General features: G+C 48.3%; 1 protein-coding gene across 1 annotated transcript in view; it reads left to right on the plus strand.

Moving 5' to 3' along the window:
• Positions 1-4,899, plus strand: part of SDR39U1 (short chain dehydrogenase/reductase family 39U, member 1) — a 6,703-nt gene extending 1,804 nt beyond the window's left edge. Inside the window, exons 3-4 of the mRNA XM_009324501.1 lie at positions 197-340; positions 563-4,899. Of these exons, the coding sequence (XP_009322776.1) occupies positions 197-340; positions 563-978 (560 nt within the window). The 3' untranslated portion in view covers positions 979-4,899. The remainder of the gene's footprint in view (positions 1-196; positions 341-562) is intronic.
• The last annotated feature ends 6,278 nt before the right edge of the window (positions 4,900-11,177 follow it).

The following is an 11,177-nucleotide window of genomic DNA, read 5'->3' on the forward strand; positions in this document are numbered from 1 at the left end:
AACTTGCAGAGCGCCTTGGTAGTTCAAAAACTTGTCAGCATTGCTATCAGAGAGACGCTGTGCTGTTCATATGAGGATGTCCCTGATGGAGTGATCGAGTTCTGGACTCCTGGAGGCAGGGAAGAGGGTCCGTTTTGGGTGGGGTGGCTGGTGTCATGATTCAACCCTGACCCCCTTTCTGCTGTTACACCCACAGGTTATTACCGCCCTAGCCCCACAGCTCATTATACAGAGGACAGTCCTGGGGGGGATTTTGACTTCTTCTCGCGCCTGGTGAGCTCCTGGGAGGCTGCAGCTCTCATCCCTGGGAGCCCAGCTCGTGGTGTTGTGGTGAGATCTGGTGAGATGGGGCATCATGCCTGTTCAGGGTGGCTCTGCTTTGGTGCTGGGGCAAGCGTGGGAAGAGGAGGGAGAAGGCCCTCAGGTCTTGTGCTTCTCCTTGTTGGGGTGCTGTTCCAGTCCAGCCCTCTAAGGATTGTCTCCTGGTTGTAGGTCTGGGGGTGAAGGGGACTTTTGACCTTTGGCGGGGGGGGGTCCTGGTCTCACTCTGTTCTCCCCACAGGGGTAGTGCTGGGCCGAGGTGGTGGTGCAGTCTCTCAAATGCTCTGGCCTTTCCGTCTGGGACTAGGAGGCCCCCTGGGCTCTGGGCTCCAGCCCTTTCCATGGATCCACATTCGGGATCTGGCTGGGATCGTGTGTCATGCCCTGGAGAGTGAGTGCCTGCAAGGCGTCCTCAACGGTGTCTCCCCATCCTCCCCTGTCACCTCCAATGGCACCTTTGCTCAGGAGCTTGCTGCAGCCCTGGGGCGCCCAGCCCTGCTGCCAGTGCCTGCTTGGGCTGTGCAGGCTGTCTTTGGGGCAGAGCGGGCCGTCATGCTGTTGGAGGGCCAGAGGGTGGTGCCAAAACACACCCTGGAGAGTGGCTACCATTTCATCTTCCCTGACTTGTCTGGAGCTCTGAAGGACATTGTGGCTTGAAGACTCCTCGGTTGGGCTGGGTTGGGCCCTGTTTTTGTGAGCTCCCTGGCTCACATGCCTTCCCCTGGGTGAAAGAGGGTAGCCCTGCCCCTTCTTGACACTTACCCATCCCCATACAGAGAGAGTGAGTAATCTTTTCCCCTTCCACCTCCCTTTGTTCATCCCCGGTTTAGGAATCACCCCTCTTATTGCCATCTGCAATCTCCACATTACCTCTTTTGGGGAAGGGCACAAGCCCCAGTCACAATCTTGCTGAATCTGCCATCTTCCCTTTTCCACAGTGTGCATGTGAGCTGCTTGCAGAGCAGCTGGGGGGGTGTAATGTCTCTTCCCCTGAGAGACAGGGGTGGCAGCAGGAAAGAGGTTTTCAGGTGTTGTAATTCTCCTCCATGTTACTGGAAGTCCCTCTTCCTGTTTTTCCCCATGTCTTTTCCCCATGGTCACATAGAGACCTAGTTATGCTCTTCTGCTTTGCCTTTCTCAGTCTCATAGGGAATGGAGTTGTGGCTGTGGGAGAAGATCCATCCTGAGGGGGCGCAAAGGGTGCTGGATATGGATGGCTTGGAGACTTTGCCATCTCCTTTCTTGTGGTGGCTCTGTGCTGGTACCAAGTTGCTGTGTCAGAACCTCCAGCTGAGTCTAGGCCCAAGAGTCGCACCCCTCCAGGGTTGCATAACGCTGATGCTGTGCTGGGGATGAAGGAGAACACTGTTTTGCCAGCCTGTAGGGACAAGGGTGGTGGTGGGACTGTTGCCCCTGGACTGCTCTTGAGGCCTTGGATAAGTGTCGACTACATCTGAGCTTGTGCTGGGGAGAAACTGGGTGGTTTGTCTTGGTGTGAGGTAGTGCCAGGTACTGCTTTAGTCTAAAGGGAGCACTTCTCTAATCCCAGACAGGGTGGGTTTTCCTTACTTATCCCATGAGGTGGTACTTGTGTTCAGGGGGCTCACACTGGTTGGGCAGTGAGAATATCCAGGCTGCCTGGGCTGTCTTGGGAAGCAGTACCTCTTCTCTTGTGGAGAACGTTGCAATTTCATCATCTCATACAGTAAGGAAATGTATCCACATGCTTCCCTTAACCCATTTTCACATGCCAAAGTGGGTTGCGGGATGTGAAATCTACAGAGCAAGTAAGTTCATTATAGCACTGCTTCTGGAGAAATATTTCTAGTGTGATATAATTTTGAGCTACAAAAATATATTAAAAGGCACTTCAGGCAGTTGAAAAGACCTGCTCCATTCCTGAAATAAGAAACCATCCAGAACAAGAGTGGTCCACATATTTCTGGTTTATGCCAGGTTAATGTAGTCACAGTAGCTGAAGGGTCAATCCTGGTGGAGTCTAGATTCCCCACTCACCTGCCTCTTTGTTCAGTCCATACTGGAGACAGAACAGCAATGTGCTGACTTTCTGGGCAGGAAGGAGTGGGACTGTACAGCTGGAACTGGAGTTAGTCCTTTCAGTCAGTGTGAGCACAGCCAGGTGAGCTGGGACTTTGGGAATAGCTATGAAAGCAACATTGCCTGAAATAAATGTGGCTTGCTTGGATTGTGTCTGTGCTGTGTGTAAGTTAGGTGCAGATTCCTTCCTCTTCCCATATGCCTCAGTTTCCTTTCCTCAAGAGCGGGCTGACCTACTCTGAGTTACAGGCCCAGTTCATTGTGGGGCAATACAATGGGGACAATCATCAGTTCTTTGTCTTTGGTTACTCTAGCTACCTTTTTAGAGCCTCGGACTTCAGTCTGCTTCCCCAGATGTTGTGGGCTACAGCATCCTTCTGTCAGGCAATCTGGTTAGCCAGCCCAGTAGGTTGTTTCTGTACCTGTATGTACCTTGATGATTGCAACAGCTTTGGGTTGTGACTGGAAATAAAAACAAGTATGACTGGAGAAGCACTGGCAACACACAGCTCTTCTGAAAGAGGGTTGCATATCCCATGAAAGACCGCCACTAAGCAGAGTTCCCAGGCCTCAGACTCCCTGCCTGGATGTGTAACTCACTCAGGATTTTGAAGGATTGCTTCTGCATGATGTTTGGCTTAAACACATGTCACAGGACTTAAATGAGCTTCTTGACACCTAAATCCCAGTATGGGATCTGAAAACACTGGCTGCTGGGTGCAATTAGGACTTTCCATCATGATAAATTCACAAACACACCATGCCCCATTGTCTACTGTGGAGCCAGGAAACATGTATTAGGGTGACAGCATGCTGAGATCTAGATTGGATTTTGGACCAGTGTATTTTTGATGACCATAAGGAAACCCTGGCCCCCAGGCTGCAAGACTTTGTGGTCCTAAGTACAGGTCTTCTGCTATCCCAACGTTGGCACAGCCAGCCCTGTAGTGCTCGGAGGTAGCAGAGTGTTTCTGCAAGCATGTCTGATCCAACTGCAGTGCCCCAGATGTGCTCTGAAGATTTACTCTGACGTGGAGCAAGTCTCTCTGTTCTTTTAGAGGTGAATACTTACGACTGTTAAGACATGTCAAAAGCAGCCGCTGCTTCCAGCAGCCCTGGTCCAGGACCCTCCTTCCTGGCCACTGGCCTCCCAGCCTGGTACCCAGGGTCTTTGCCTGAGCTGAGGGCCGCAGCAGCTGCTTTCCTGTTTGCAGGTTCAATCAGCCCTGAAGCTGAGCACCTATCAGGAGCACGTGTGCACACACACAGACAAGTAACACACAGACAGAAGACACTGATGCGGCTGTTCACACAGACTGCCCCAGCCAAGATGCTGCTGTCAGCAGCGCCCACACATGGGACCCATGTAACATAAACACAGCCAGCCCTGTCCCTTCCCACTCTAGGGCTGGCAGACTCAGATGACACCCTCAGGGTTCACAAGCATATGCACACTCATGAATCCATTGAGCACCAGCATGACCCCTCTGTCCACTTAGCACCCCTACCTGGACCCCAGCCCTTTGACCCATCCCATGGGTCCCCTACTCGCTGACTGATCCAGCTTGATACACCAAACATGCAGTACTCACACACTTGTCCCGCAGGCACCCCACACTCACAGATATCCCCAGGTACCAGCATGGACTCCTTGCCTGCCTGATACCCCTGCCCAGACCTGAGGCTTCCTACTTGCCAGCTGGTCCAGCTTGAATTTTGCTGGTGGATGTGCACACCCCATGGACAGCCGGTTTGTGGGAGACACGCTCACCTCCCCCAGCATCCTGCACCAGGCACACAAGCTGAGAGCTGCTGTTCCGCTCCAGTTGCTGGCGCGGGGCTCCTCACTCCCCTCAGTCATGCTGGTCCCCCCAGTAACTGGTTTTGTGGACATGCAGAGTTACCATCGCAGTGGCTGTAGGGTGAAGCCCCCCTGGCTCCAATAGCTGACACCACAGGCCAGGGGTGCCTGCTTCCCCAGTCTGACTTCAGTAGCTGGCACCAAATCCACTACGCTGATCCCCCAGCAGCTGGCACTTAGTACCTGCAGCAGATGTACACCCGGGGTAAAGTGAGATGATGCAGAGAGAGTTATTAAAAGATTTAATAAGAAGACAGGGCAGACTGCAGTGGTCAAGCACAGAGCTCAGCCAGACCAGCACTGACTGGCCCAGATTTACACCCAACGAGCCTCTCATACCCCTTTTCTGTCTACCCACCTCTTTGTGGCTCCCAGCTCTCCCTCCTCTGCACATTCCCTCAAGAGCTGACACGGTCCCACCGACTCCATGCAACATCCTGGACACTCGGGTTTGCATCCTCACCAGTTGCGGTGTCCTGGTTGGCTATGGCTTCTTGAGAGCTCATCAATTAGTGTGACTGATGACGTTTGTTTCTGGTTATTGACTTTGTTAATACTGATTGGTCAGGTTTTATGACTCTGTGTCTGTCTCCCTCCCTTTCCTTATCTTGCCAACTGTAAAAATAAATGTTCTCAGACTCGCTCCACACATCCTTACCAATTAGGGTGACTGATCAGGTTTGTTCTCATTAGGGCCTCCCTTATCATGTGTCAGGTTTATCTCTGTATGTTCTTGTTTATGGCTCCTTTGACCAGATAGCCTTAAAAGAGCAGACACTCTCCTTCCACATTCCCTGACACTCCTCCACTGACCGGTAATATTGGAAGAAGCTGCACCACTCCTCACTCCCACAGAGCCTGAATGGGCCCCCCTGTGGGCTGCACACAGTGGGGCAGGAGCCTGACTCCTCTGGGCATTAACCGGCGCGGGGGCGGGCGTGCAAGGGCTGCGGTTGCTGGCCACCCGGTCAGAGGCAATAGACATGAACATAATGAGTCACTTGGATCAGTAACACCTCTTTAAGTGTAACAGTTCATATAGGCAAGTCCAATTGTTTGGCTTTGATAGCTGCATCTCTCCAGGCACCAGGTCATGGGATGTCTGCGGCCAGCTGGATCCTGCAGTTTTGTTCTCCTGCGCCATGGTAGGAATTAGGCAGATGCCACCTCAACAGGGCACATCCCTAGGTTCTGCTTTAATAAAAGAATCTGAGTTCCTTCTTCTGCTATGTTTAATATCCAATACTAGTTACAGCTGGAGCTGGGTGCTTCCGAAGAGAGACCCCATCTGTGGATTGTTACTGGATTTTACAGTCTCTATAGGTCGCTTGATTTCCTGATAGCACTTCTGCTCATCCAATCCTGTTCGCCCAGTCTGGGGTCTTCTCTTCTTCTGATTTGCTCTTGCAGCCTCCAGGCACTCTTTTTGTCTGTGTCTTGAGACATTTCCTTATCTTTTGTTACAGAATATCCTGTACTTAAATTTTCACTTACACTTCCTTACCGAGCAGTTACATTTCCATACATAAAAACTAAAGTACAATCCATATGGCCTAAGGCTTTGTTTACTTTAGTCACTAGTGCTAAGCTCTGGCACAAATTGGTCTCTCACTACAGTAACATTAGTCCACGCTACACATTCTTTCACAAATTGTAAGATATTGCTGTTTTCCTAATTAAGGTGGGCATTTCCCTTCCCATACCCTTCCATTTCCAGTGAACCATTGCTTTATAGCCAATATCATTATTGATTCAATAGCAGGGAGTCATCTGTTACTTACTGGAGGTCTTGTGCATACTTTGATAAGCATCTCTTTTCATCCTCCAAACTACAAAGCCCAGTCACTAGGCCTGCTGTTGGAGCCGTTTACACTTCCTATTATCCTTCTAATGTTCTGTTGAGATCTTTGCAACCCCATTCACCCAATTTAGCCAAGGATTTACTAGCACAGGTCCCATTTGGATGCCCACATAGTAATGCTCTAGAAGTCTGGTTACAACTTTATCACTGTGTACATATTAACAAAGGATCAGTCCCCCCTCGCATAAGGATTATATATGCATACTCTCAGGAATACTGACAGCTCAACCACATCCTGCCGATTACAAAACTGTTAAAGTATGTCAGGAGCAGCTGCCATCTCCAGCAGCCTCCTCCCAGAACCCCCCTGCCTGGCTGCTGGAGCCCAGCCTGGTGCCCCTATGCCAGGGGTCTCTGCCCAGGATGAGGGATGCAGCTGCCACTTCTTCAGCTGCGGGTTCAACTGGTAGCAAAGCTGAGCACGTGTCTCAGACACACACAGGCACAGACATAAAGGGACATTGGCAGACAAGGTGCTGCCATCAAATAAGGTGCAGCCATTTACAGCACCTACACGTAGGACTTGAATAACACATGCCTTCATCAATTAGTGTGACAATCAGGTTTGGTTCGAATCACTGTCTCCCTTATCATTTGTCAGTCAGGTTTGTGTCCCTGCATGTTCTTGTTTATGGCTTCCTCCTGTTATTATTATTATCATCATCCTTTTTTTTTTTTTAATTGAAAAGTGTCTTGACCAGATACCTTTAAAGGAGAAGACATTGTCCTTCTGCATACCCTTACAGGAGGGACTAGCATGAGTGAGGTGAGCGAGGAGCTCAGTGCTGGTGGCTGGAGCAGGACCATGGATCCTGTGACCCTTCATCTCTGAAGGGAAGTGTGTTCCAGCCTCTCACTCTTCCTCCCTCAGTATGTTGACCACTGCTGGCTTCAGGCTGGTTTCTCTCATACTTGTTATCCTGGTACTGGTATTCATTCCCAGGGGTTGTGGCCACAGTTTGAGAAACTCTGCTAATAAATAGCCTGTAACAACTCCCAGATTCATTCTGGTCACTGGGTCAGGGCAGCAGAGACACCTGTGACTACCAGACACCTCTGACTACCACCTGTAGACCTCTGAACAGCCACCAAAGAGAGCCCAGAGGCAAGACCCTCTCAGAGATCAACAATTTAAGCACTTCCCTGAATTCCAGACTCTATACCAAAGAAGAGGGGATATTCTGGGATCCCACATCATGGACCCTTAAACAAATGGGGAGCACCCGTGCAACTCAGTTGTTTTAAAGGAACACATTCCTCCTCCAAACACCCCAGGTCAGCTATGGCCCTTGCACGCCGAGACCTGGAAGAACTTTGCTGGTTCTGAACCCCAGCGCTGAATTCACTCACTTGTTTATCTGCAGGAACATGTTTTGCCTAAGCCAGTCACCTAGGAGGAAGTCCTCTCCTCTGTTTTCACACATCTACAGAACATTTGTCTACATCTGAACTTGTCAGCATAATGCCTTTAAATCAGGTTGGAGAAATAAGGCCTTTGGGGATCTTCCACTTCTGATTCTCCCTTAGGCATTGCTTCAGGAAGAGAGGACTCCTGCCTGCCGCTTCCTTGATGAGATCTCCTCTGGCTGTAGTGCAGTACCAAGGGATGAGCTTAAAAATACAATTCAGCATCCTCACCCTAGGCAGCTACTGCCTTACTTGTGTTGTGAGACACACACCTGGCCACCCAGCCGTGGCCCCAACTGATTGTGTGTCTCTGGATGGCCCTATGCCATGTCTGCCAGCTCAGTGCAGTCATCCGGGATTCCCTAGGGAGCAGCAACCCTTGAGGCGCTCCTGAAGTGGGACAGGCTACCTCACAAAGGTAGGTTCATCTCACGTGAACTGCCCACCAGTGTTGTCTGCTTCTCTCCGTTGACTACAGAGTGAGCTGAGATAACTAGTTAAGACTTGACTAAATAGTACCTGCCTCAGGTCATGGGGCTGTGCTCCGCTTACAATATAAGCCGTCTCAGCTACTTCTTTTTCCTACACACAAAATCCCCATCGTAGTTCTGCTCCAGTTATCACGAGGTTCCTGCATCTGCACGTAGTCATGATCCATACAAATGAAGTGAAGCACTGCAGCACTCCAAGAACTCTTTAATTAGCCCCATGGTGACAGGATTTCAAATCTGATTATTATTATTATTATTATTATTATAATGATCAGAAGCTCAAGGTTTATTTGAGATTTTGTTTTCTTCTTGTATCCCAGCACTTGCCTTAACACAGGCATCAGGAATCCTGTAATGGAAGGTTGCTGGAGTCTTCTGCTGGAGGTAGATTTGCACGCCCTGCTCCTCTGAGTAGAGCTTTGCTGTATTATCTTGTAACTTGGCAGTGACATCTAGGAGCTTTTGTGAAGTTGGATCACAGAAACAGCAGGTAGCTGGAGGTATTTACTCTTTCTGACAAAAATACTGAAAAGACGACTAATTCCACGCACTTGCAATGACAGTGTATATACAGAGGAAAGAGAGTATCACTAGGAAAGAGAAAATGACCTGAAAATGCTTGCTTACCACTTGTAATATATCTTGCTTAATGGAGACAGCTTCAGAGACACTACCCACATGTTGGGACAGGTCTGAAGGAAGCTGCACCGTTGATAGCTGTCTTACAGCCTTTCCGTCTTTCAGACTTTTCCCAGAGCTTGATCTTAGCCTTATGCTAGAGAGATTACTGAAGCAAAAGAGAAAGTTTGGGTTTGAATTGAAAGCAGATTGCCTTCTCTTCTCTCTCCCCATACTTGTGCAAAAATACTCTGTTTTTACGGAAAATAATAACAAAGAAGTCTCTATACAGGATTAGCAGTGAATTGTTAAAAAACAGGATTTCGTACCAAAAGTGACTTTCCTTTTTGGTCCTGTGGAAAAAACAGCAATTTACAAGCAGAAAATAGAAATATGTTTATAAGGATTTAGAATGCAATTCTTCACTGACACTAAGGAGCTAACTGTGAAGGAAAAAAAATTACAGACTCCCTGCAGAGTATTCACCAAAGGCAATGGGAATGTGCAGAAAGTTCTGGTCTCTACAGTTCTCTGAAATTCCATTTTGGGAATCAATTACCAGTTTGTAGGAGAAAAGAAAAAACTCCTGGGTTATTCTACATATGATTTTTCCTTGTAAGAAATTAGATTTTTTTTAAACTGAATCAAATAAAGGTAGTAACTGCCCATCAGGGAAATGGCTCCAATCTTCTTGAGCTGGGCGGGGGGAAGTGGGCAGCCGCCCTCTTCTCTTAAAACTTCCTCACAGTGTCCCCAAACTCATTGGATATTATAACATTATTTTTCTAAAACTTTAAACACTGTCTCTGTGATTTTAACTCATGCCATTTGTTTGACTGAAAAGAAGCTTGAAAAAAGGACTGTGATGCAAGAGGTCTTTGTAATCATCTAATGTAAGGAAACACCAGAACTTGGAAAGGAATTGGGGTTGAGACTGAGCTAAACCGTAGTGTCCATGGAGTCTAACAAGGGGTAGCCTGACCACAATGATGTCAGCTTTAGGGTAAGCAGATTCACTCTCCAGACTTCTTGACTCTGATGGGAGCTGAGACAGCCACCACACTTGTCCTTATTTATTTGTTAGCGCACAGGCCACCTAGCTTAATGTGGACTTATATGTCAGCCTAGCCCAAACGATAAGAGTGGAAGCTTAGGGAAAGCAGATCCTGTGTGGGTGACCAGTCTCACCTCAGTCCCTGGGAAGATTATGGACCCATTGCTAAACACGTGAAGGACAAGACGGTGATTGGGAAGAATTACAATGGATATCCTGAGGATAAATCACGTCCAATGAACTTCATGGCTTTCTATGATGAGGTGACTGGCACTGTGGATGAGGGCAGAACGGTGACTGTTGTACAGCCTGACTTTAGCACATAGTCTTCCATAGCCTCCTTATCACCAAAGTGGTGGGATATGGGCTTGATAAATGAATGATAAGGTGGGTGGAAAATTGGCTGGACTGCTGAATTCAAGAAGTGGATATCAGTGGTGCAAAGTGCAGTTGGTGAGAAGTAACTAGTGGTGTCCCTCAGGGATCAATACTGTGGCCGATACTGTTTAATGTCTTCATTGAGCTGGATGATGGGATGCAAGGTTCTCTCAGTGAGTTTGTGGAGGACACCAAAATGGGGAAAGCAGTCAGTATGCTGGATGGCAGAGCTGATATTCATAGGGATCTGGACAGTTTGGAGACATAAGCTGGCATGAACATCATGAATTTTGACAAAAGTAAATAATGACATCTTGCATCTGGGAAAGGACAATCCTGTGCAATCAGTAGAGGCTAGTGGCTGACTGTCTAGGAAGCAGCTTTGCAGAAAAAGACCCTGGTAGACAAATAGCTGAATAGGAGATGGCAATGTGTTCATGTGGCAAAGAAGGCAATACACATCCAGGGCTCTGTTAGCAAGGGTCTAGCCAGCTAGCCCAGGGAAATGATCCGACCCGTCTATTCAATGCTTGCGAACCCCATTTGCAGTACTGTGTCCAGTCTAGGGCTCTCCAGGACAAGAAAGGCAGTGATATACTGGAGTGAGTTCCTTGGAGGGCCACCAAATTAATCACTGGGCTGGAGCACATGACATGCAAGGAGAAGTTGAGAGAACTGGATTTGTTCATCCTTAAGACGAGATGTCCTGGTTTTGGCTGGCATAGAGTTAATATTCTTCCTAGTAGCTGGTATAGTGCTGTGTGTTGGATTAAGTATGAGAATAATGTTGATAACACACTGATGTTTTAGTTGTTGCTGAGCAATGCTGGGAGGGGACACAGCCAGGACAGCTGACCCAAACTGGCCAAAGGGATATTCCATACCATATGACATCATGCTCAGTATATAAACTGGGGGGAGTTGGCCGGGGGGCAGGGACTGCTGCTCGGGAACTGGCTGGGCATCGGTCAGCCGGTGGTGAGAAATTGCATTGTGCATCACTTGCTTTGTATATTGTTTTATCATTATTATTGTTGTTGTTGTTGTTACTATTATTATTATTTTCCCTTCCTTTTCTGTCCTATTAAACTGTCTTTATCTCAACCCATGAATTTTACTTTTTTTTTT

This window comes from Pygoscelis adeliae, unplaced genomic scaffold (genome assembly GCF_000699105.1).
Source record: "Pygoscelis adeliae isolate BGI_AS28 unplaced genomic scaffold, ASM69910v1 Scaffold255, whole genome shotgun sequence".
Classification (NCBI taxonomy): Eukaryota; Metazoa; Chordata; class Aves; order Sphenisciformes; family Spheniscidae; genus Pygoscelis; species Pygoscelis adeliae.